The following is a 26,691-nucleotide window of genomic DNA, read 5'->3' on the forward strand; positions in this document are numbered from 1 at the left end:
AACCCAACACGGTTTGAGAGACATATCCATCAGTCGCTGCTTGGTCAACTCGGCGAAAGCTCGTTGAAAAGAAATAATGTCGGACATAGTTTTTCGTTGCAATTTTGCTGAACATTTGCGTTTTGGCCATGTTTTGGAATTATCTGGCAGAGCCAAGAAGGAAGCCAAGAGGTAAGGAAATTGGGCTTACACCCTAAGGCCAATCTACGGGTCTCCAATGGATTTTGTGAGCCCCTCCTTAGGGGGGTCAACAGGATTTTCTATAGAAAATCTTGTGAGCCCACTCCTTAGGGGGGTCAACAGGATTTTCTATAGAAAATCTTGTGAGCCCCCTCCTTAGGGGGGTCAACAGGATTTTCTATAGAAAATCTTGTGAGCCCCCTCCTTAGGGGGGTCAACAGGATATTCTATAGAAAAAGGGGTATTAGGATTTCCTATAGAAAAAGGGGCATTAGGATTTTCTATAGAAAATCTTGTGACCCCCTCTTAAGGGGGGGGGGGTATTAGGATTTTCTATAGAAAGTCTTGTGACCCCCTCTTAAGGGGGGTATTAGGATTTTCTATAGAAAATCTTGTGACCCCCTCTTAAGGGGGGTATTAGGATTTTCTATAGAAAATCTTGTGACCCTTCTCCTAAGGGGGGTATCAGGATTTTCTATAGAAAATCTTGTGACCCTCCTCCTAAGGGGGTATCAGGATTTCTATAGAAAATCTTGTGACCTCAGGATTTTCTATAGAAAATCTTGTGACCCTCAGGATTTTCTATAGAAAATCTCGTGACCCTCCTCCTAAGGGGGGTATCAGGATTTTCTATAGAAAATCTTGTGACCCTCCTCCTAAGGGGGGTATCAAGATTTTCTATAGAAATTCTGGTGACCCTCCTCCTAAGGGAGTTCACAGCATTTTCTAAAGAAAATCTGGTGACCCTCCTCCTAAGGGGGGTTCACAGCATTTTCTAAAGAAAATCTGGTGACCCCCCTCCTAAGGGGGTTTCACAGGATTTTCTAAAGAAAATCTGGTAAGCCCCACTCGTTGGGGGGTCTCAGGATTTTCTAAAGAAAATCTGGTGACCCCCAGTTGTTGGGGGTTTCAGGATTTTCTAAAGAAAATCTGGTGTCCCCCAGTTGTTGGGGGGTTTTAGGATTTTCTATAGAAAATTTGTATTTAATTTCTCTGATTACAGATTCCTAATAACACTCAAGGCTGGCGAAGCCACCGCCGATGATGATTCAAATATTGGCCTACAAATCTCCGTGAATTTCCTCAAGGACATGATTCTATTCAAGAAGTACATAAACGGTGAATGGTGTGATGAGGAATCAAAAGGTTTTGACACGTCACAGTTCACCAAGGAATTTCGAATCTACATTGTGATGGCCGATGAAAAATTCCACATCAGCATCAACAATGCTCTGGAGATCTCCTATAAATATCGTTTACGTCTGGGTCTTTTGACCCAGTTGGAAATTGATGGTGGCCTTGAGACGGTGTGTCAAGTTGATCATCGGAAATATTTTCCGGTGGTATGGCCACCGATTCAGGTATTCGAAGAACGTCTTCACTTTAGCGGGGATGTACCAATGCCGTTCAAAGCGGGTCACGTCATGGTCATTGGAGCTGAGTTGAGTGGCAGTGATAATGGAAGTTTCATTGCCCATTTGCGGAATATCAATGATGTGGAAATGCAGGAGCTTCACTTGAGGGTGGCTTTCAAAAATAGGCGACTTTGTTGGAATACTAAAACCATTCCGAATGGAGAACATTTTCGGTATGTGTGTAGAAGGAAGACAAATCTAGATTTATCCAATTATCCAGGCTATACTGTAGTCTCTAAGTATTTTTGTATTTTAATTTTCCAGCTTTGGCGAGGAGCACGAATTAGATCGCTTTCCATTTGAGGAATTTCTACAGCCGTTCAAACTGGCCTTCGCCTTTGGAGAAAACGAATTAAAATTAGCCAAGGATGGTGTCTTCTTGTTTTCAATCTCCTACAGATCACCTGACATTTTACCCCTTATTGGAGGCCTTAAATTATTCGGTATAGATGGCCTGAATGTTAGGGTTGCGGAACTGCAGCATGTCCAAATGGAGGATGTTTCATGCGCCGGGTTTGAAAATTACTCTCAATTAGAAATTGTAAATAATTTGGATTAAATTAAAAATTAATGTGGACAGACTAGATCGGTAAGATCTCGGCGAGATAGGAAGATTGTTTTAAAACATCCTGGGTAGGAAAAGTACTAAATTTGGTAATGCGTGAATGGATACTGCTTGAAATCTGCGAATCGACATTAGGATCACTGTTAGGATTGATATTTGGAGGTGATTTTGGAAAAAAGTACTAAAAAGTACCATGTGGTACCAAATTTTGTATTTGGGTAAGGGATTAATTTTGAAGTTTAAAATTTGGCATTAGGATCACCTTTTGTGTAGTTTGACTGTACATTTAGAAGGGCGTACTAAAAAGTGCGAAAAGTACCAAATAGTACTATCTTTGGTATTTGGCGAAAGAATAGAATTGGAAATCTGAAATTTGGAATGAGAGTCTCCTATGTTGTGTTGGATGGACAAAACAAAAGCGAAAGTGCCAAAAGTACTAAAATGCACTAAATGTGGTACCATTTGGAATTTTGTGAACGGATAGAGGTAAAAAAACTTGAAATTCGGTATGAGAATTAAGTCTGGGAAATAAGGTTCAAATATGAGGCTAGTTTAAAAAATATGTACGAACAGGAAGAACGGAACTAAATGGTACGAAATTTGGTACAATTTCGTTTTGGGTGAACGGCTGAAGCTGGAATTTTAAAATGTTGGTATTGGAGTACCTTTTGGTGGTAAGTTTGTGATAAAGAAGTGGCTTTTGAAATGTGTACTACAACTGCACGAAAAGTACTAAACAGTACTATATTTGGTACAATTTGGTATTGAATGAACAGACTGCGCTTGGAATATGACATTTGGTATTATATTCGCTATTCATCTGTAATCTGGACACATAAAGGTGGTTTGGAAATGCGTCCAATATTTCTACGAAAAGTACTAAATGGTACTAAATTTGGTATTGGGTGAAGGGATGGAGATAAAATTCCGAAATTTAATATTTAGATTACCGATGGCATCTGTGTGTTGAGATTTGGTGGTGGTTTGGAAATGCATTCAGTATTTGTAAACCAGTAAGGAAAGCTCAAAAGTCGGGCGGGGCCGACTATATGATACCCTACACCACTATGCATACTTAGTAGAGCTCTCGTAAAAAGGTTTATACAGGGCATTTCAGAGCTCTATGAGATATTTGGTACAAAATCAAAATCTATCTAATTCTATCGTGCATTTTACGAACTATAGCTATCTCTGAACCGGGTTTCTCCAAATTTTACGTATTAGCTTCTAGACTGAATGCGGTCTTATGTACGAAAATTCAGGTGATTTGGGCTGATATTGACCATTTAGTGCACATTTAACCCGAAATCGGATGAAGATATATATGGGAGCTATATCCAAATCTGAACCGATTTCGATAAAATTTAAAACAGCTATTCCTGTGCTCCATCTAATACCTGGTACCAAATATCACGGTTGTGGAGTGCATAGTAGGAATGTGAGGGACTTAAAGATCAAATCGGATGAAAGATATATATGGGAGCTATAGCTATATCTGAACCGATTTTCTCCAAATTTGATATACTTGCTTCTAGGCTGAATTTGGTCCGATGTACTAAAATTCAGTCCATTTGGACTTATATCGGCCATTTGGTGCACAATTAACCCGAAATCGGATGAAGATATATATGGGAGCTATATCCAAATCTGAACCGATTTCGATAAAATTACAAACAGCTATTTCTGGGCTGTATCTTATATCTGGTACCAAATATCATTCTTGTGGAGTGCATATTACGAATGTGAGAGGCTTAAACACCAAATCGGATAAAACATATATATGGGAGCTATAGCTGTTTCTGAACCGATTTTCTCCAAATTTGTTGTATTTGCTTTAAGGCTAATCTCGGTCACATGTGCCAAAATTCGGGCCATTTGGGCTGATATTGGCCATTTGGTGGTCAATTAACCCGAAATCGGATGAAGATATATATGGGAGCTATATCCAAATCTGAACCGATTTCGATAAAATTTAAAACACCTATTTCTGTGCTCCATCTAATACCTGGTACCAAATATCACGGTTGTGGAGTGCATAGTAGGAATGTGAGGGACTTAAAGATCAAATCGGATGAAAGATATATATGGGAGCTATAGCTATATCTGAACCGATTTTCTCCAAATTTGATATACTTGCTTCTAGGCCGAACTCGGTTGGGTGTGCCAAAATTCAGGTAATTTGGGCTGATAGTGGACATTTGGTGCACATTTAAACCGAAATCGGATGAACATATATATGGGAGCTATATATAAATTTGATCCGATTCTCACCAATTTCAATAGGGTTCGTCCTTGGGCCAAAAAAATATTGTTTGGAAAATTTCATCTCAATCGGATAATAAATGCGACCTGCATTTTGTTCACAAGAATACATGGACAGACGGACGGACGGACGGACGGACAGACGGACGGACATGCATAAATCGACTCAGAAAGTGATTCTATGAAGGTTCTCAAAAGTAACTATGGGTCTATCTCGTTTCCTTCTCCATGTTACAAACAAATGCACAAAGGCATAATACCCTTACCACTATGTGGTGTAGGGTATAAAAAGGTACTAAATGGTACTAAATTTGGGATTATATGAAGGGATGGAGATAAAATACTGAAATGTTATATTTAGATTACCGATGACATCTGTATGTTGAGATTTGGCAGAGGTTTGAAAATTCGTCCAATATTTGTACGAAATATACTAAATGGTACTAAATTTGGAATTGTATGAACGGAAGGAGATAAAATTCTGAAATTTAATATTTAGGACTACTGATGGCATATGTGTGTTGAGATTTGGCGGTGGCGTCCAATAATTGTACTAGAAGTCAAAAATGGTACTAAATTTGGTATTTGGTGAAGGGATGGAGATAATATTCTGGAATTTAATTTTTAGATTACATACGTCCAACAATTGTACGAAAAGTCCAAAATCGTACTAAATGGGTGATGGAATATGGCTGGAATCCTGAAATTTATTATAGATGTCACTGTTGGTGTCTGTGGTAATTATATGGAGGTGGTTTTGGAAATGTGTATCGTAATTGTAGGAAAAGTACGAAGTGGTACAAAATTGGGTATTGGGATCTCGAAATTTGAAATTGGGGTCGCTGTTGGTATCTGGGATTGAGATATGGATGTGGTTTTGGAAATGTGTACGAAAAGTGTAAAATGCCACAGAATGTGCCCTTGGGTGTTGGTATAGAGATGGAATTCTGAAATTTGGTATCAAGGTTACTGTTGGTGTCTGGAGTGGAGAGAAGGAGGCTAAGAAAGGTATAGTAACCATTTTTGGAATTGCGTCTGGAATTCTGAAATTTACTATGATTCTTCGAAAACTACAAAATGGCACAAAATTTGCCGTTAAGTGAATGAATGGTCAAAGATAATCGTTCATATTTAGATATAGCTTCCATATGTACAGGGTGAGATAAAAAAAACTGCACCAAAGTCAAAAGCCACAATTTTATACTTTTTTTTTTTAAATTTTATTAAATGAAACCGTCACACCTTACCCGAATGTTGCTCTGCGCTATTTTGACCCATTCCCGGCGAAGCGCTTGCTTCAGGTGATCGACACTTTGGTATTTTTTCTGGTGGCTAACCGAAGGTGAACATTTTAAGCTAACCTCTTTGGAAAGTAAACACTGTCATTTTGTTTGTTTACAAACTTGTGGACAACGAATATTTTCCCATGGGAGAAAACCAAGGCAGTTCACAACTTTCGGCCAAGCGAAGCAACCCTTTAGCTCTTTTGAGTCTATGTATGTTTCATCCTATTTGGTGTTTAAGTCTCTCACATTCGTAATATGCACTCCGCAAGAATGATATTTGGTACCAGATATCAGATACAGCACAGAAATACCTCTGTCAAATGTTTTCAAAATCGGTTAAAATTTAGATATAGCCCTAATATATATCTTCAACCGATTTCGGGTTAATTTTGCACCAAATGACCAATAATAGTCCAAATGACCAGCATTTTGGCAAATTCAACCGAATGCAGTCTAGAAGCAAGTACTTCAAATTGCTTAAAAGTCGGTTCAGCTGTATGTTTCATCCGATTTTGGGTTTTAAGTTCCTCACATGAGTAATATGCACTCCACAGCAATTATTTGATTTCAGGTTTATTGTGGAAATAAATCTAACATCAGCCGAAATGGAGAATATATTTTTAATATAATCCTTCTCGATCATGCACTCTATAGCAATAAAAAATGTCCACGTCAAAATCGATTCAGAATTTCCTGAATCATTTGCCGTCCTCCGCCTAACAAACACCTTAACTCGAATAAACAGTAGTGCTAGCTAGAAAAGTTACCTAGCTATTGTAGACGACCCGAATATACCCACAGTGAGCTGCCGAAACCGAACGAGTTTCGATCCACCTACAAAGGCCTAGAATTCGATTGCCGAATCTATTCTCAGTGAGCTGTCGAGTCCGAACGAGTACTCCATCCATCCATTTTCGAAGGTCTATGCATAGCAACAATGTGCTGCCAAACCCGAACGAATCCGAATCCGTCTACGAAGACCTGGCTGCAGCTAGTCCCGAGCATTTCCACAGTGAACTGCCATCGATTATACCACAATTCTCCTATTCACCTCCTGCACATCAACATCCCAACCACCTACTCCGTTAGCCCCGACTATCCCCAAATTGCTAACTTTCCGAACGTCACAAAGAGCACCAACCTCGTTTTCTCTGGTAACATTCAACCCATCGTTAAGCGACAACCATAAGTTCCCGTCCACCCTCAAATCGTCAATATATTGAACGCAGCATAGCAACATTTGTTGAGCATTCACCATATCTCGATTACATTTGAATCGTCACTACGCCGAACGTAAGTATCATAAATCCTAATATTTCGTACCAATCAAGATTTGACGAGCATCTACAAATTTTCGATAACCTGCAAATCATCATCACCCCGAACCCAAACATCGTAATTCCTGAAATTCCTCATTTGCCAACCTTCGACGGTCATCCACGAGTACCCGATCACCTTCGAATTATTGGCTAATCACACTTCACATCAACCACTCGAGTACAAATCGTGAAAACCCCGCCACCATCGTTCCCTATTGTTCACGAGTCGTTTAACTTCTTGTCTATGAGACATCATAAATCATGAATTCCCGATCATTAATTATCGATCCAGCGATGTCCGCCCGTCCGTCCGTCTGTCTGTCTGGCTGGTACGCACGATAACTCTCGAAGGGAGTGTCCGATTTGGTCCAAACTTGGTACATCGTAATGGACAATATTGGTACACTCCTTCTGGTACCTCTCTCACAAAAGGTCGACATTTTCAAAGAAAATATTTTACTGCACAGAGAGTGAAAGGATAATCCGATTTTGCTCCAACTTTGAAAATCCTAATATTTTTTATCAGTGCTATGCCAGGTCAGGCGAAAATGGACAATATCGGTCCACTCCATCAAGTAGCTTCTCCACAAAGGATCAAAACTCTTATAAAATGAAATGTAAGGGTCCGGATGTCTTCAAATTACACACATCACAATATTTTTATTAACCCAAGGTCTGGTGCGAAGGTGGTCAAAATTTTGAATATCCATGAAGCTCATAAAACGCAAAACTAACATCGGATTACATTCAGATTTGGCACATCTCAATATTTCTATTCGCACAAGATCTGTTGTAAAGGTTGTAAAGATCGGACCATTTCTTCTGGTACCTCTCCCCACAAAGGCCCAAAGTTTTGAATAACAACAAGTAAGAAAGCTGTAAGTTTCGCCGGGACGAACTTTTAATACCCTCCACTTTTTGGAACGAACTTGGCAATTTTCAAAAAAAAAAAAAAAAAAAAAATCCGCTAAAAATTTTGTTAAAATCTTAAAAATACTGAATGTAACCGTTATATTAGGGTCTATACGACGACGTGAACCTGCATAGGCAACTTTCATCATAAGCCATTACAATATTCAAATGCGAAACTTGAAAAAAATCGGTGAACAATGTAGCTAAAATCATCAAAATACCGAATATAGGGAGGTACCATTATATGGGGGCTATACGAAGGAGTGGACCTGCACAGAGAACTTTCTGTCATAGGCTGTAGTATTCATTACGAACTTCAAATACCAAATTTGAAACAATTCCGGTAAATAAAGTCGCTAAAATCATGAAAATACCGAATATCGGGAAGTGTCGTTAAATGGGGGCTATGTGAAGACGTGGACCTGCACCGAAAATTTTCTGTCGCATAATGTCGCCAAAATCAAAAAATACCGAATAACGGGATGTACCCTTGTATGGGGGCTATACCAAAACGTGGGCCTACTTGGCCCATTTTCAACAACAAAAGTCCTGCAGACATAACAAACATTTGAGTAAAATTTTATCAATCTACTTCATTTCGTTCGGAAGCTAGAGTGATTTTCAAGATGGGCGTACATCACTAAATCGACGTGGAATTTTATGCTGTCAAGAATATATATACTTTGTGGGGTCTAAAATGTATATTTCGAGGAGTTACAAACGGAATGACAAACTTAAAATATCATCCATACTATGGTGGAGGGTATAAAAAGGTCCGTAGTGAGCTCCAACAAAGGATTTTTTAATACGAATTTCTAGAAAATATTCCTAATGGCACCTTCCAAACTTAAGATTTTTTTTTCAAATCCTCCATTTTCAGTACTTTTGTATGCTTCTAGCTTGAACATATTCGTTTGTTCGGTAATGTTGTTGGGTTTTCTTTTTTGGTTTTATTATGCGAATAAAAATACATGACAGACTAAAATCGGTATGTGCGTGCGGTTTGCGGGGTTTCCTACTACAGCTGGCAAATAGAACGTGCGAATAGCGGAAAAAACGCTATTAAGAATATTATTTTACTTTTAGTCAGGCCCGCTGGCACTACAATATGTCGGTGTTATTTCAAGGAAAACTTATTGAAAACTTAAGCTTTGGCCATCTGCTGCAGATAGGTGGCAGGGCGAAAAATAAGGATTCATGGCAAGTTCTTAAAATTGAGAAAAAATAGAGATATCCTCTAATTTTTCCACTTTCAGGTTGAGCATTTCCTTGGCCCTGGGTGGATGTGGTGAAGTGGAAATGTTTGATATACCATTCCACATGCTGATCGATATTGCCAATGAAAAAATCGAATTTAAACAATTGCTAAATGGCCAATGGTTGGAGGTGGACAGTGAGGAATTTGAAACGGAGAAATTTCGTCAACATTTTAGCGTTACTATAGCTGTGGATGAGAAGAAATTTTATGTCGCCATCAATGGCAAGTCATTGACATTTGTGCGCTACACCGGGCCCCATATGAAATTAGCTTACCTGATGATCGATGGAAATTTGATAACTCTGAATCAAGTGGATCATCGGAAATACTTTGCCCTAACATGGCCGCCGGCCCAGATATGCCAAGAGAAGGATGGCCTGGATTTTACTCACGACATACCATGTCCACTCCAGCCGGGCAACATAATGTTGCTGACCATGAAATTGCTGGGTAAAGCAGATGGTTGGCTAAGAATTAATTTCCACAATGCCACGAACTCGAAACGCATTGAGGTTCACATAAATTTGAGATTTAATTTGAGGCAAATCATAAGAAATTCCAAATTACCCAAAAAGAATCCTGATGTGGTGGAGTAAGTAAAATTTGCTTTACCGGAAAAATACACATTATAAATATCCATTACCCCTTTCCCTTTAAGATGGGGCGATGAAGAAACCAAGGGAGATTTCCCCTTTGACGACATATCCAAACCTTTCAAATTGGCCTTGGGTTTTACCAAGAAATCCGTGAAAATGGCCAAAGATGGCATCTTCTTATTCAAATATGGCTATCGCACAGCCCATGTCCTGCCCAGGCTAACGGGCCCAAAAATCACAGGACAATATGGAATGATTGCCCGTGTCTTAGGCGTAGAGCATTTGTTATCCGATAATCCCAAATGTAAGGGTTTTGAACAATATTCAGATTCGTCATAATAATTGTAAATATAAATGTTTAGAAAATAATGTTTTGTTTTTAATTTTGAAAAAAAAAAAAAAAAAATTAGACCTACCACAACTTGAAGTGTGCGAGTGGTTCGGAACACTCATATTGCGGTTTTTTTGATTTGTAATAGGGATTTACCCCAATTTCTCTATTGGGGTAAGTCCCACATGGGGCTCTTAAAATCGATCATTTGTTTACAGAGTGCCACACAAACGCACACACACATACACACACACAAAATCGGTTTCTTATAAAAAATAGAGAGTTATATCGATTTTAATACTAAATTACATTCTACTCGTGTTTAAGTGCTATAATAGATGCGTCGGCGAACTGACAATAGGGTTACCCGTGAATTCAATATATACAGTGGCGTGCAGATATGACTACATATTTATTATACCCTCAATACATGTCTCTTTGGTCCAAATCCGATTCTGAATGTTTGGAGTCGATCTAGCGATGTCCGTCCGTCTGGCTGGCTGGCTGGTGCGCACGACAACTCTCGTAATAATATTGTCAAACTTAGATCGAGTTCGAAGATAGGTAATATCAGTCCCTTCCTTCTGGTACTTCCCCCACAAAAGGTCGAAATTTAAAAAAATTATTTTACTGCACAGAAAAAGAAGGATAATCCGATTTTGGTACAACTATGCAAATTCTAATATATGCTCGAGTTCTAGGTCAGGTGCAAAAATGGATAATATCGGTCGACTCCATCAAGTACCTCCCCCACAAATGGTTAAAATTTTGAATAATTACAACTTTTATAAAATGTTATGTAAGAGTCCGATTGTCTTCAAATATTACACATCCCTATATTTTTATACCCTCCACCATAGTATGGAGGGTATATTAAGTTTGTAATTCCATTTGTAACACCTCGAAATACACATTTTAGACCCCACAAAGTATATATATTCTTGATCAGCATGAAATTCTATTGTCGATTTAGCGATGTCCGCCCGTCTTCCGAACGAATTGACGTAGATTGAAAAAGTTTTCCTTTAATGTATGTTATGTCTGCAGGACTTTTGGTATTGAAAATGGGTCATGTAGGTCCACGTTTTGGTATAGCCCCCATATAACGGTACCTCCCGATATTCGGTATCTTGATGATTTTAGCGACATTATTCGCCGGAATAGTTTCAAATTTGGTATTTGAAGTTCGTAATGGATACTACAGCCTATGACAGAAAATTGTCTGTGCAGGTCCACGTCTTCGTATAGCCCCCGGTACCTCCCGATATTCGGTATTAAGATTTTATCGACATTATAGCCGATTTTTTTAAGTTTCGCCTTTGAATATTGTAATGGCTTATGACAAATGTTACCTACGCAGGTTCATGTCGTCGTATAGACCCTAATATAATAGCTACATTTGGTATTTTAAAGATTTTAACAGAATTTTAACGGATTTTTTTGTTTTTGAGAATTGCCAGATTCGTTCCAAATGGTGGAGGGCATTCAAATTTCGGCCCGGCCGAACTTACAGCTTTTTTACTTGTTGTTATTCCAAGGTCTGGTGTAAAGATGGATAAAAAAAACTGCAACATAGTCAAACGCCATAATTTTTACATTCTTTTTTAATTTTATTGAATGAAAGCAAAAATGTAGGAAATAGCATCCAATTTTAGAATAAGTTTAGATTTATTTGAATTGGTCACCTTTGGCACGAATTATGACCTTGAAACGTCCAATGAAACCGTCAAACGCTGCCCGAATGTTGCTCTGCGGTATTTTGGCCCATTCCCGGCAAAGTGCTTGCTTGAGGTGATTGATACTTTTGATATTTTTTAGTGCCAACCAAAATACTCCAGACACCATAGTCCAACGGATTGGTATCCGGTGATTTTGGTTGCCATTGTGCGCTGAAAATGCAGCGAGGAACTTCATTTTGTAACCTTTCTTGGGTGGCGTGACAAGGTATACAAGTGTGTACAAGGTGTCTGTACAAGGTCTGCGACCAAAATGTTTGCATGCCCAAGGCTTTAATACATCCTCCAGAATATTTTCGCGATAATATCCGGCATTTATTCTGATGCCATGGTCGATTAATACGAGCGGAGAGCGACCATCGGCTGTTATGGCGGCCCACACCATCACCATGGCCGGCGCTTAAGTTCTGGTCGCCAACCGAAGTTGCACATTTTCAGCTGACCTCTTTGGCAAGTAAACACGATCATTTTGTTTTTTTTTACAAACTGCTGGACAACGAATGTTTTCTCATCGGTCATCGGAGAAACCCAAATTCGGCAGTTCACCACTTTCGGCCAAGCTAAACAACTCTTTAACTCGTTTGAGTCTATTTTCTTTCTGTGTGGTGCGGTGTAACTTCTTGTACTTTTTGGAATTTCAATGGCTTTACCCCGAGCTCATTTTTCAATATTTGCCAAATGGAATATTACGATATGTTCAGCACCCGAGCCATTTTCCTTCCGCTTCGACGCGGGTTTCGATCAAGTCGCTTCTTTAATTTTCGAATTATTTCTGCTGATGTTGCTCTTTCTTCTTTCTTCAATTCACTTTCTTGACGTCGGGCTACGCTGCCAGTATCACGGTAACGAGTGATGGTACGAGTCACATAAGATTTATTCACATTTAACTGCTGAAGTGCTCTAACGATAGCCACTTGTGGTTTTCCAGCCAAACATATCACGAAAAACTTTTTTTCTGGAAAATTCTCACCAAAATGCTTTTGTATGCTTGTAAACAATATATTGAGCTGACACTGGAATAAGTTTAAACGCTGACGGCCGAGTGCCTTAGAAATGACAGCAGTCTGAAGTTGGTTGCAGTTTTTTCATCTCACCCTGTATATATCTTTCATCCGATTTGGATTTTATATCCTTCACATGCGTGATATGTTCTTCACATAAATGATATTTGGTACCAGATAACTTATGGAGCCTCTATCCAATTTAATCGAGTTCGGATCAGATTTGGATATAGCTCCTATATATGTACATATATATCCTATATCAGATTTATTGTGCACCAAATGGCTAATGCCAACCCAAATGAACTGAATCTTTAAAATTTCGACTGAATAAATCCTAGAAACAAGTACTTCAAATTTTAGTGAAAATCGGTTCAGATATAGCCAAAGCTCCCACACATATGTTTCAACCGATACGTAATATGCTCTCCACAACAATGATCTTTGGTACCAGATATCAGGAGCAGCTCAGAAATAAGTGCCTAAAATTTTGTCAGGATCGGTTCAGATTTGGATATAGCTCCCATATATATCTTTATCTGAATTCAGGTTTATCGTACACCAAATGGCTTATATCAGCCCAAATCGAGTGAATTGTGGCACATCTGACCGAATTCAATCTAGAAGTAACTACATCGAATTTGGAGAAAATCGCTTCAGATATAACTATATATGCTTCATTTGATTAGGGGTTTTAAGTCACTCACATGCATAATATGCACTCCATAATAATAATAATTGATACCGGACATCAGATACAGCTCCAAAAAACCTCTGCCACATTTTATTGAGATTGTTTTAGATTTTTATATAGCTTGGATATACATCTTCATCCGATTTTACGGTTATTGCTCACCACATTTATAATATCAGCCCAAATTGAATAGATTTTTTCATATTCCACTGAATTTTACTATTTGCTGAAGCTCGGTCCGGTATATCTATTGCTCCAATAAATGTTTTTTTAATATAATCCTTATCGAAGTCAGAGGTACAAAAGCCTCCGACCAATTTGTTGAAAATCGATTCAGGGTGGGATATACTTTCTAAATTGTGACTACTATAAAGCTATGATACACATTCAAATAAGGTTAATCGGTGTTATGATCTACTTTAAATAAATTCACAATATAAAATCTTCTGTTACGGAAGCTCTACTAAATATGCGTAGTCGTGTAAGGTATCATATAATCGGTCCCGCCCGACTTTTGACTTTTCCTAACTGAGTTTAAACTAAAAGTCTTTGGAACTATATCCAGTTTAAAATATTTCAAATTTGCTCCAAAAACGTTGTTTCAATATATAATACCTTTTCCCTTACAACCATACAATATTTGATCACTGTCCATAAATAATTTTTGTCTAAAGCATACTTTTAGGAGTAAACCATTTGTGCAAAGCCCTTGCTATCTGAAGAGTATCGAATTTCCATTTTGAACTCAAGAGATATTTGAAATAAATTCTAGATTTCTCTTTTGCCATTGACAAAGAGTAACTAAACGCTTCTACAAATATGGTTTTTAAAGCTACGATAAAAAATAGCATAGTAAAAATACACCCAACATCGGCACGAGTAGAATTTTATCAGTATTTATTTAATTGGCATAGAGAAAGAAAGCGATCTCAAAATAAGAAAAAAGAATAACGTTAGTCATATGTTTCCCTGAATATCGCTGTTACGGAGTGCATATTACGGCTGTGGGTAACAAATATAACAAATCGGATGAACAATGTATGTGGGAGCTATAGCTATATCTGAACCGATCTTCACCAAATTTGACATACTAGCTTCTAGACTCCATTCGGTCGTAAGTGCTAAATTTCATCCCATTTGAGCAAATATTAGACGTTTGGTGCACAATAAGAGGTAAATCGGACGAAGTTATATATGGGAGCTATATCCAAATCTGAACCGAACTCGATAAAATTTAGCAAATGTATTTCTGAGCTGTATTTGATATATTTCCCCAAATATTGTTGTTGCAAAGTGCATATTACGGCTGCGGAGGACCAAAATAACAAATCGGATGAACAATATATATGGGAGCTATATCTATATCTGAACCGATTTCGACAATAAGAGGTAAATCGGACGAAGTTATATATGGGAGCTATATCCAAATCTGAACCGAACTCGATAAAATTTAGCAAATGTATTTCTGAGCTGTATTTGATATATTTCCCCAAATATTGTTGTTGCAAAGTGCATATTACGGCTGCGGAGGACAAAAATAACAAATCGGATGAACAATATATATGGGAGCTATAGCTATATCTGAACCGATTTCGATCAAATTTGGCATACTTATTTTCAGGCCTAATTTGGTTGTATGTGCAAAATTCTATACTATTCGGGCTGATATTACACGTTTGGTGGACAATAAAAGGCAAATCGGACGAAGATATATATGGGAGCTATATCTAAATTTTGACCGATTATCTCCAATTTCAATAGGGTTCGTCCTTGAGCCAAACAAATGTTGTTGGGAAAATTTCATCTCAAATGGGATAATAAATGCGACCTGCATTTTGTTCACAAGAAAACATGGACAGACGGGCGGAGGGACTGACATGCATAAATCAACTTAAAAAGTGATTCTATGGAGATCCTCAAAAGTAACTATGGGTCGATCCCGCTTCCTTCCTTTGGCAGGATGCTTTGGCACGAATTATGGCCTTCAGACGGCCAATGAAACCGTTACACGCTGCCCGAATATTCCTCTGCGGTATTTTGGCCCATTCCCATTTATAGAGCCCAATAATAAAGGTCTTCTCATAGAAGACCAGAAGAAGAATATTTCGGTAATAACATTTCAGATTATTCTACAATATTCCAATGGAATTGCAACAATGTCCATTGGTCAAATCAAACGAAACGAAGGCATGCCAACATTAAAGGAAACAACAATTATAATTACGAGTGAGTGAGTGAGAGAGAGAGAATAACAATGTGCGACATAATTCCATGTATTTTTGTGATTAATGCAGGGAAAATCCAACAGATTATTAAAGTAGAACTTACAGTTAAAAAGCTCTAAATTCGGCCGGGCCGAACTTTGAATAACCTCCATCATTTGGAACGAAATTGGCAATTTTCAAAAAAAAAAAAACAAAAATCCATTAAATATTCTGTTAAAATCTTAAAAATACCTAATGTAGCCGTTATATTAGGGTCTATACGACGCCATGAACCTGTATCGGCAACTTTTGTCATAAGCCATTACAATTTTCAAATGGGGAACTTGAAAAAAAAAATCGCTGAATAATGTAGCTAAAATTATCAAAATACAGAATATAGGGAGGTGCCGTTGTATGGGGGCGAAGACGTAGATCTGTACAGACAATTTTCTGTCATAGGCTGTAGTATCAACTATTAACTTCAAATACCAAATTTGAAACTATTCCGGTGAATAATGTCGCAAAAATAATCAAAATACCGAATTTCTGGTGGTACCGTTATATGGGGGCTATACGAAGAGGTGGACCTGCACAGGCAATTTTCTGCCTAAAGCTGTAGTATCCATTACGAACTCCAAATACCAAATTTGAAACAATTCCGGTGAATAATGTGCCTAATATCAAAGTAGCGAATATCGGGAGGTTCCTGTTATATGGGGGCTATACGAAGGCGTGGACCTGCACAGACAATTTTCTGTCATAGGCTGTAGGATCCATTTCAAACTTCAAATACCAAATTTGAAACAATTCCGGTGAATAATGTCGCTAAACTCTTCAAAATACCGAATATAGGGAGGTGCCGTTGTATAGGGGCTCTACGAAGATGTGGACCTGCACAGACAATTTTCTGTCTCAGGCTGTAGTATCCATTACGAACTTCATATACCAAATTTGAAACAATTCCGGTGAATAATGTCGCTAAAATCATCAAAATTCCGAATATCAGGAGATACCATTATATGGGGGCCATACGAAGGCGTGGACCTGCACAGATAATTTTTTGTCATAGGCTGTAGTATCAGTTACGAACTTCAAATATCAAATTTGAAACAATTCCGGTGCATAATGTCGCTAAAATCATCAAAATACCGAATATCGGGAGGTACCGTTATATGGGGGCTATACGAAGGCGTGTACCTGTACAGACAATTTTCTGTCATAGGCTGTAGTATCCATTTCAAACTTCAAATACCAAATTTGAAACATTCCCGGTGCATAATGTCGCTTCAATCAAAAAAATACCGAAAATAGGGAGGTACCGTTATGTGGATCTACATGGTCCATTTTCAATACCTTAAGTCCTACAGACATTATATGTATATAAATATCGACATAGAATTTTATGCTGATCAAGAATTTATATACTTTATGGGGTCTAAATGTATATTTCGAGGTGTTACAAACGGAATGACAAACTTAATATACCCTCCATGCTATGGTGGAGGTTATGATAAAATAAAAGAGTCTAAATCTTATATAAATGCCAGGAATTCATATATACTAAATGGGAATGTTAGGGTTAAGGTACTACTATCAGTGAGTTTGTGGAAAAATCTCCAATTTTTGACCGGCGCCATCTACTCTATATCTACGCTCTCCGCCATGCTGATAGGTATTCACAAAAAAATTTCACACAAAAATTTTTGTCCATTGCACTCTTTAAATTGTTTCCGATGACTATTGAAATTAATAGGCAGTCTAAAACTCTTACCCCATGTGAAATTCTGTGTCGATTGTTCTAAAATTGTGACCTGTGGAGCAACTGCAAAATCTGGAGATTTTTTTGGTTTTCGTCAATTTCAAATATATCAAGATCGATCCATAATTGCGCATTGTAAGGTGATTACAAATTAACATGGACAAACATATGGTCGTCCGATCACACGTCTGGATCGACTCATGGATATTTATTTCTTAGTCGAATTCCATGACATATTATTTATTCTCTGTTTATGCCGATTTACTTCGAATGTTTACATACCCAACCTTGTCCGTCCTTCACACTCCAACAGTGATCCACATGCCAAATGGCGGAGTTAGCCAAGCGTCATTCACAACATGCCCATGTCGACAAGTAACTATAATTTCCTCAATTGGCTGACGGGAATTCCCTAACTATTCTGACAAAATAAAAAAATAAACACCACTAAGGAGGAGAGACAAAGAAATTTCTGTTTGTGGGATTTTTTTTTCTTTATTCGGCTGGAGGCAACCGGCCTTCACTGCAAAACAAAGCTACAATTTCTGGAGAGCGTTTAGTTTCCACCGCAGCGGCTTATTCATGCAAATGATCCACTACTCAACAGGCAACCACAAACAAAACAACGAGCATTCTCTCTTTACTTCTCTTTGATAGATCGTAGATATATTGAGTGAAATTATTTTGAATAAAAATTTTCAAAAATCATTTCAGTTGAAGGGAAAACAACCATTGGAAGCTTGGCTGCAACAAAAAATACCGACGACAAAACAAATGAACGATGTCGGCGGTATTTCAAGGTAAATTGGCAGAAAATTTAGGCTTTGGCCACATTTTGGAGATTGGAGCTCAAGTGGAGGCGGAGGGTTCATGGTAAGTCTAGACTGCTGTCAGGGCAACATAAGGCAAAAATAAAATGAAATAAATAAATAAATAATTTGTGAAAAAACTCAGTAGCTATGAAAGTAGAGCTGAAAACATAGAAGACATGTGTATCGGCAAAGCAACCCAAATAGAGGGAGGAAGTTCCGCCCTTTCCATACGTTTGGAAACATTCGAATTAAGATTTACCGAAATCTTAACATTTTAGGTATATGGTGTCTTTGGCAATATTATTAATATATTTTTATTTTGATGGTGGAAAATTTTAACCCTCACGAGAGTCACCAAAGGGGTCTTTTTGGTTCTTTTGTTAAAAAATGGCTAAAAACTTCATTTAAACGGGATCGAAGCAAGTCAAAAAAATTTACAAAATTATTTGTCATAAAATCCTACCATGGCTCCCAGAGTACCCCAAAACTATATACCTTTCCCAAACGCCAGGAATTCATAAACATTAAAGCACATTTTGGGGTTAAAGCCACACTTCATGTGAGTTTATGCAAAATTCTCCTGCAAAACATCATTTTAGAAGGATGATGTCAGAGACAAAAATATTCTTTACCAAATTTCACTATAAGTCGCCAATGAAACGAAATCCCTATTTCAATTATATACCAAAAAAATATTGTCTTCAAAAATACGCCAAAATAATTATTATTTTTAATGGATTTTTTTCTCTGCCGTTTTTCGAATTGATGCATAAAAGTAACATAAAACTTTGATTCAGAGAGAAAGTGTCAAAAAGAAAATGTTCTTAACCAAATTTCACTATAAGTCTGAAAATAAACTATATATCTTAATTGTCATAAAATTCTACTATAGGTCCTAGAATACACCAAAAGTCTCTCTGACCTTAACGCCAGGAATCATTAAAATAACACATCTTAAGGTGAGTGTGAGTTTATGCAAAGTCCTCCTATAAAAAATCATTTTAGAAGAATAACGATAATGACAAAAATATTTTTTATAAAATTTGACTCTACGTCCCCGAAGGAAGAAAATCTCTAATTTTATTATTTATCAAGAAAATATGTCATTCAATTTTGGCTAAAAAAATTCTTTTCTTAATTTTTAATAGATATTTCCTTGGCCTTTTTCGAGTTGATGCATCAAAGTAAAATAAAACGTCGTTTTAAACAAAAAGTGTGGGGAGAGGAAATAATCTACACCAAATTTCACTATAAGTCTCAGAAAAAGCTTTATATCTTATTTGTCATAAAATTCTACTTTGGGTCCCAGAATGCCCCAAAAATCTATTTTACCTTAACGCCAGAAATATATTAATATTAAAAACAACTTTTAGGATGAGTGTGAGTTTATGCTAAATTCTACAAAACATAATTCTAGATGGATGACGTTAAGGACAAAAATACTCCTTATCAAATTTCACTATAAGTCACCAAAGAAATGAAATCTCCATTTCTTTTAAATATTAAGAAAATATGTGTTTCAATTTTGCCACAAAATATTTGCGAAAATTCTCAGTATTTTTTAATGGATTTTTTTCGATCTTTTTTTGATTTAATGCCTGAAAGTAATATAAAATTTCGTTTTAGAAGGAAAGTGTCATGGGAGGAAATGATCTACACCGAATTTCACTATAAGACTCACAAAAGGCTTTTTATCTTATTGGGCACTACACTAAAAGTCTAAATCTTACGGAAGTTATAAACATTAAAAACACATTTTAGGGTGAGTGTAAGTTTAAGAAAAAATTCTCCTACAGAACATCATTTTAGAAAAATGACAATAAGGAGAAAAATATTCTCCATCAAATTTGACTATATGTCGCCGAAGGAAAGAAATCTGCAATTTTATTATATATCAAGAAAATATTGCCTTCAATTTTACCAAAAAAAAAAATAGCGAAAATTTGTACTAATGCTTTTTATTATTTTTTCCTTTTCGAGGTTATGCATGAAAGTAACGCAAAACTTCGTTTTAGACATAAAATGTCAACGGTGGAAATACTCTCCACTAAATTTTACTATGAGTTCCAGATTAATCTTTAAACCTTATTCGTCACAAAATGCTACTATGGGATCCGCATTACATTAAAAGTCAAAATCTTATCAAATTTATAAACATTAAAAGCACATTTTAGGGTGACGTGAGTTTGTGCCAAATTCTCCTACAAAAAATCATTTTAGGAGAGTGACGATAAAGACAAAAATATTCTTAATCAAATTTCGCTACAAGTCGCCAAAGGCAAGAAATTCCTAGCTACATTACATATCAAGAAAAAATTGCCTTCAATTTTGACAAAAAGAATAAAAAAATAATCGAAAACATCACCTACTCTTCATAGATTATTTTTGGACTTTTTTTCGAGTTAATGCATGAAAGTAACGCAATACTTTGTTTTAGACATAAAATGTCAAGGGAGGAAATACTCTCCACTAAATTTTACGATGAGTTTCAGATTAAACTATATACCTTATTTGTCACAAAAAGCTACTATGGGATCCGGAATACATTAAAAGTCAAAATCTTATAAAATTTATAAACATTAAAAGCACATTTAAGGGTGACGTGAGTTTGTGCAAAATTCTCCTACAAAACAACATTTCAGAAAAAAGATGATAAAGACAAAAATATTCTTAATCAACTTTTAATATAAGTCGCCAAAGGCAAGAAATTCCTAGCTATATTACATATCCAAAAAAAATTGCCTTCAATTTTGACAAAAAGAATAAAAAATAATCGAAAACATCACCTACTCTTCATAGATTATTTTTGGACTTTTTTTCGAGTTAATGCATGAAAGTAAAATAAAACTTCGTTTTAGACAGAAAGTGTTCAGGGATGTAATAGTCTGCACTAAATTTAACTATAAGTTTCGGAATAAGCTTTGCACTTTATTTGTCACAAAAATCTACTATGGGACCCGGAATAAATTAAAAGTCTAAATCTTATCAAATTTATAAACATTAAAAGCATATTTCCAGGTGAGTGTGAGTTTTTGCCAAAATCTCCTACAAGAAATCATTTTAGGAGAATGACGATAAAGACAAAAATATTCTTAATCAAATTTCGCTATAAGTCGCCAAAGGCAAGAAATTCCTAGCTACATTACATATCAAGAAAAAATTGCCTTCAATTTTGACAAAAAGAATAAAAAAATAATCGAAAACATCACCTACTCTTCATAGATTATTTTTGGACTTTTTTTCGAGTTAATGCATGAAAGTAACGCAAAACTTTGTTTTAGACAGAAAGTGTCCAGGGATGTAATAATCTGCACTAAATTTCACTATAAGTTTCAGAATAAGCTATGTATTTTATTTGTCACAAAAATCTACTATGGGACCCGGAATAAATTAAAAGTCTAAATCTTATCAAATTTATAAACATTAAAAGCGTATTTCAGGGTGAGTGTAAGTTTATGCCAAATTCTCCTACAAAAAATCATTTTAGGAGAGTGACATAAAGACAAAAATATTCTTTATCAAATTTCACTAATTCGAAGATAAGAAATCTCCAGCTATATTAAATGTCAAGAAAAAATTGCCTTCATTTTTTTCCAAAAAAAAAAAAAAAAAAAACACCAAAATAATTCCTACTTTTCACAGACGTCTTCGGACTTTTATCGAGCTGGCCTTGATGTAGTTTTGATCATATATGCATAAAGGGGCCCCTAAAATTTGAGTTAGGTTTCGCAACAATTATGATAGAGCTTTGCAAATCGATGGAGATCTTTGAACTACAGCCAGAATCAATGGTGCTAAAATGGCTCACTTTTCGGTATAGCCCCCATATAGAAATATTTGCAATCTCAAGTATTTTTTTTTTAAGTTTAGGCCATGTTTTCCATTTAATTTCACCAAATGTTGGCATTTTTGATATCTTTTTTACGTAGAAACGCACAACCCGTACGTAGAGCCTCTAAATAAAGATATCTCCTGATTTTAGTTATTATGATGATCTAGGCTCATACTTTTCAAACAATATACTTGAAAACTTTTGTCTTCTTTTGGTGTAGAATATCTTGCATCAGAAGGTTTTAGCTACTGGCTTAACTCGAAAGAGCAATTATCAAAATCAAGATTTTTTATAAACCATAAAGCGAAAAAAATAAAAATAAACAAATAACTCAAAATGGATGATATTTTTCCGATGGTACATATTGAGTATACAAATTTCCTTTGTTCACAGGCTCACAATGAAATTTTATATAGAATAATTCTTTCTTTGACACTTTCTCCAATAAACGAAGAATTAAGGGAGATAATGACTTTAAATGGAAACGTGTTGAATTAGGGGTAAAAAATATAAACACACAATTTTCACTAGAATAACATTAAAATTCGAATGTAATTTTCTTAAAAACTATCGTACCTAGATGTATAGTTGGTCCTGAGATTTATAGTGAAATTTTGTATAGAATATTTCTTTTTTTGACATTTTCTGCTTAAAATGTAATTTAATGTTACTTTCAGGCTTCAACTCGAAAAAAGTCCGAGGAAAAATTTATCAAAAACAATTAGGGAATATTTTCGTTTTTTTTCGCAACATTGATGGATATATTTTGTTGATATGTAGTGGACATAGAGATTTATTTCCTTTGGTGGCTGGAAGTGAAATTTGATCTTGAATAATTCTTCCATTGACATATTCCCCATAAAATAAAGTATAAAGGGAGATAATGGCTTAAAATGAAATCGTGTTGAATTAGCGGTAAAAAATATAAACACACAATTTTCACTAGAATAACATTAAAATTCGAATGTAATTTTCTTAAAAACTATCGTACCTAGATATATAGTTGGTCCTGAGATTTATAGTGAAATTTTGTATAGAATATTTCTTTTTTTGACATTTTCTGCTTAAAATGTAATTTAATGTTACTTTCAGGCGTCACCTCGAAAAAAGTCCGAGGAAAAATTTATCAAAAACAATTAGGGAAAATTTTTGTTTTTTTTTTCGCAACATTGATGCAAATATTTTCTTGATATGTAGTGGATATAGAGATTTCTTTTCCCTGGTGGCTCTTACTGAAATTTGATCTAGAATAATTCTTCCTTTGACACATTCCCCAAAAAATGAAGAATAACCGAAGATAATGGCTTAAAATGGAATCGTGTTGAATTAACAGTAAAAGACATAAACACACAATTTTCTCTAGAAGAACATGAAATTCAAAAGTAATTTTCTTAAAAACTATCGTACCTAGCTATATAGTTGATTCTGGGAGTTGAAGTGAAATTTTGTATAGAATATTTTTTCTTTTGACACTTTTGGTATAAAATGAAATTTTATGTTACTTTCAGACGCCAACTCGAAAAAAGGCCCAGGATAAATGATCAAAAAATTAGGGAATATTTCGAATTTTTTTTCGCAACCTTGATCTAAATATTTTCTTGATATGTTGTGGAAATAGAGATTTTTGTCCTGTGGTATCTAATAGTGAAAATTGATGAAAAATAGTTTTGTCTTTGACGTCATCTTTCTACACTGATGTTTTGTAGGAGATTTTTGCATAAACTCACATGAAGTACGGATTTTACCCGAAAATGTCTGCTTACTGTTTATGAATTCCTAGCTTTTAGGTAGGATTTATACTTTTGATATATATCTCCTAGAAACTATAGAAGAATTTTATGAGGAATAATTTCGTAAAATATTTTGACATGCTACGAAGCCGTTTATAGTGTGGTTTTTACCGTATTTTCAAAAAAGGACCAAAACGACCCCTCTTGAGGGTTAATATTTATAACCAAAATATTCCTTCTAATTTTATCTGCAATATTGCCGAAGTCACTATATACCTAACTAAAATCAAGGTATTCCAAGGAATACGACAATTTCAAAAAATATGGAGGAGTGGGGATTTTGCACCCCCCTCCCCACTATATTTGGCCACTTTACAATGTAAACTTTCAAACGCCTCATATTTTTCAGCTCTACTTTTACAAGCTACTGAGTTTTTCCTGTAATAATTAATATAAAAATATTTTTCAATCAATTTTTTTCAAATTTAATATTTCCTTAGGTTCAGCATATCCTTGGCCACGGGACGCTTCCAAGAGCGAGATAACATCGATATCGGCCTACACATGATCGTTAATACGCAACATGAGAAAATCATGCTAAAACAACAGATTGATGGAAATTGGCTGGAAGTGGCAGACAAGGAGTACAACACCGATGAGTTCCATCAGCCGTTCAAAATCAACCTAATTATGGATGAGCAAAAGTTCCACATCAGCATCAATGGGAATCCGTTGATGTTTGTAGAGTACAAGGTCCCAATTGAGGATCTAAATACTTTGAAAATTACCGGGCACTTGGCACAGATCACTCAAATCGATCATCGTAAATATTTCCCCCGGCCCTGGCCTCTGGTGCAATTGGCGGAGACACGGGTACATTTTAGCCACGACATACCCATGGCATTTCAGCCGGGCCATGTTATGGTTATTATGGTCAAACTGAGGGGTGATACCAAGGGTCGCTTCATAATGCATTTTCGCAATGTCATGAACTTAAAACGGCAAGAGGTGCACATTAGTATGCGATTCGATAAGAAGAAGGTTATACGTAACTCAAAATTGCCGACACGCAACAAAAAGGATAATCCCGAAAAAATGGTGTAAGTCCGAGGAAATTTATCCCGGAAATTGATTTTGAAAATAATTTTAAATGTCTCTTTCAATACCAGATTTGGTTCGGAAGAAAAGGATGGCCACTTTCCGTTTGAGGATTTTTCAACTCCCTTCAAAATTGCCGTTGCTTTCACTGAGACGCATTTTCGCATGGCCAAGGATGGCACTTATCTCTTCGACTATGCCCTGCGTACACCTGATGTTTTAACAAATATCTCTGGAGTCAAAATCTTTGGCATTGATGGTGTCTCGGTACGAGTCAGCTCCATTGACCACTTTCATTTGGACGATGCTTCGTGTGAGGGTTTCGAAAAGTTGTCGGACAAGAAATTTAAATGATTTAATGCTAACAAATTTATGAAATTTTTTAATTATATAGAGCATTAATGTATGGGTAGGAGACCCAATATAAGTATTACTATTTTGATATGTGATTTTTCACAGGAATTCATAAATATTTGTGTGAGTTTTTGCGAAATTCTCCTACAATGCATCATTTTAGAACGATGACATCAAAGACGAAATTATTGTTCATCAAATTTCATTATCAGTTACCAAAGAAAAGAAATCTCCATAGCCATTACATATCAAGAAAAATTTGCATCATTATTACCAAAAAACAAAACCTGAAAATATTTTCTAATTTGTTCATACATTTTTCCTCGGTCTTTTTTCGAGTTGACGCATGAAAGTAAGATAAAATTTTATTTCTGACAGAAAGTGTCAAAAGGTGGAATATTCTACGCAAAATTTCATAATAAATCTCAGGATTAATCATATACCTTGGTATAATAGTTTTTATGGAAAAATATATTCGATATTTATGTACTAAAAGTGAAAATTTGTGTGTTTGTTTTTTTACTGTAAAAAATAAGACGATTTTAATTTAAGTCAAAATCTCCCATTATACTTCATTGCTTTGGGAAGTGTCAAATGCAGAATTATTTAAGATCAAATTTAACTATGTTCCACCACAGAAAAGAAATTTGTATTTCTATTGTATATCAAAAAAATTTTAGCAACAATGTTACAAAAAAAAGGGAAAATGTTTCCTTATTTTTTTTTACATTTTCCACCGACTTTTTCGAGTTGACGACTGAAATTAACGTAAAAATACGTATTAGGCAGAAAGTGTCCAAGTGATTGATTTTTATACCCTAGCCGAAATAACGGTTTTAGACCCTAGGTCTCCTTGGACCAAATCCGTTTCAGAACATTTGGAGTAGATCTAGCGATGTCCGTCCGTCCGTCTGTCTGGCTGGTGCGCACGATAACTCTCGAAGGGAGTATCCGATTTTTATCCAAACTTGGTACATTGTAATATTTTTGTTAAATTTAGGTCGAGTTCGGAGATGGGCAATATCGGTCCACTCCTTCTGGTACCTCCCACACAAAAAGTCGAAATTTTCAAAAAATATATTTTTTTTGCACAGAAAGAGAAAAGAAACGAAAATGGACAATATCGATCCACTCCATCAGGTACCTCCCCACAAAGGGTCAACATTTTATATAATTATAACTCTTATAAAATGTGATGTAAGAGTCGGTCTACTCCTTCTGGTACCTCTCCCACAAAAGGTCGAAATTTTCAAAAACAAGTTAAAAAGTGTCTGTCGGTTTTGTCGACAGATGTGTACCCTCAGCCAATGTACGATTATTTACAAATATTTTGACTTCTGTTATGAT

General features: G+C 36.0%; 3 protein-coding genes across 3 annotated transcripts; all 3 read left to right on the forward strand.

The window, feature by feature from the left end:
• LOC101887576 (uncharacterized) lies at positions 1–2,203 on the forward strand. The gene is made up of 3 exons (XM_005182950.4): positions 1–171; positions 1,184–1,768; positions 1,860–2,203. Exons 1-3 carry the CDS (start codon positions 77–79, stop codon positions 2,152–2,154), a joined length of 975 nt encoding a protein of 324 aa, XP_005183007.2. The 5' UTR covers positions 1–76; the 3' UTR covers positions 2,155–2,203.
• A 6,781-nt stretch (positions 2,204–8,984) lies between these two features.
• On the forward strand, positions 8,985–10,192 carry LOC101887401 (32 kDa beta-galactoside-binding lectin-like). Its single transcript, XM_005182949.3, has 3 exons — positions 8,985–9,139; positions 9,196–9,789; positions 9,856–10,192. The coding sequence occupies exons 1-3, from the start codon at positions 9,048–9,050 to the stop codon at positions 10,130–10,132; spliced, it is 963 nt and encodes a 320-aa protein (XP_005183006.2). The 5' UTR covers positions 8,985–9,047; the 3' UTR covers positions 10,133–10,192.
• A 4,270-nt stretch (positions 10,193–14,462) lies between these two features.
• Positions 14,463–25,630, forward strand: LOC101901526 (uncharacterized). Its single transcript, XM_059127928.1, has 4 exons — positions 14,463–14,559; positions 18,233–18,391; positions 24,393–24,992; positions 25,062–25,630. The coding sequence occupies exons 2-4, from the start codon at positions 18,300–18,302 to the stop codon at positions 25,342–25,344; spliced, it is 975 nt and encodes a 324-aa protein (XP_058983911.1). The 5' UTR covers positions 14,463–14,559; positions 18,233–18,299; the 3' UTR covers positions 25,345–25,630.
• The last annotated feature ends 1,061 nt before the right edge of the window (positions 25,631–26,691 follow it).

This window comes from Musca domestica, unplaced genomic scaffold, assembly GCF_030504385.1.
Source record: "Musca domestica strain aabys unplaced genomic scaffold, Musca_domestica.polishedcontigs.V.1.1 102, whole genome shotgun sequence".
Taxonomy (NCBI): Eukaryota; Metazoa; Arthropoda; class Insecta; order Diptera; family Muscidae; genus Musca; species Musca domestica.

Excerpts from the sequence above, each read along its gene's own strand:
- LOC101901526 (XM_059127928.1), top strand. The coding sequence starts at position 18,300 with ATGTCGGCGGTATTTCAAGGTAAATTGGCAGAAAATTTAGGCTTTGGC. Across the intron at positions 18,392-24,392 it reads GTGGAGGCGGAGGGTTCATG|GTTCAGCATATCCTTGGCCA; the intron begins GTAAGTCTAGAC and ends ATATTTCCTTAG. Across the intron at positions 24,993-25,061 it reads GATAATCCCGAAAAAATGGT|ATTTGGTTCGGAAGAAAAGG; the intron begins GTAAGTCCGAGG and ends TTTCAATACCAG.
- LOC101887576 (XM_005182950.4), top strand. The coding sequence starts at position 77 with ATGTCGGACATAGTTTTTCGTTGCAATTTTGCTGAACATTTGCGTTTT. Across the intron at positions 172-1,183 it reads GCCAAGAAGGAAGCCAAGAG|ATTCCTAATAACACTCAAGG; the intron begins GTAAGGAAATTG and ends CTCTGATTACAG. Across the intron at positions 1,769-1,859 it reads CCGAATGGAGAACATTTTCG|CTTTGGCGAGGAGCACGAAT; the intron begins GTATGTGTGTAG and ends TTAATTTTCCAG.
- LOC101887401 (XM_005182949.3), top strand. The coding sequence starts at position 9,048 with ATGTCGGTGTTATTTCAAGGAAAACTTATTGAAAACTTAAGCTTTGGC. Across the intron at positions 9,140-9,195 it reads GCGAAAAATAAGGATTCATG|GTTGAGCATTTCCTTGGCCC; the intron begins GCAAGTTCTTAA and ends TTCCACTTTCAG. Across the intron at positions 9,790-9,855 it reads AAGAATCCTGATGTGGTGGA|ATGGGGCGATGAAGAAACCA; the intron begins GTAAGTAAAATT and ends TTTCCCTTTAAG.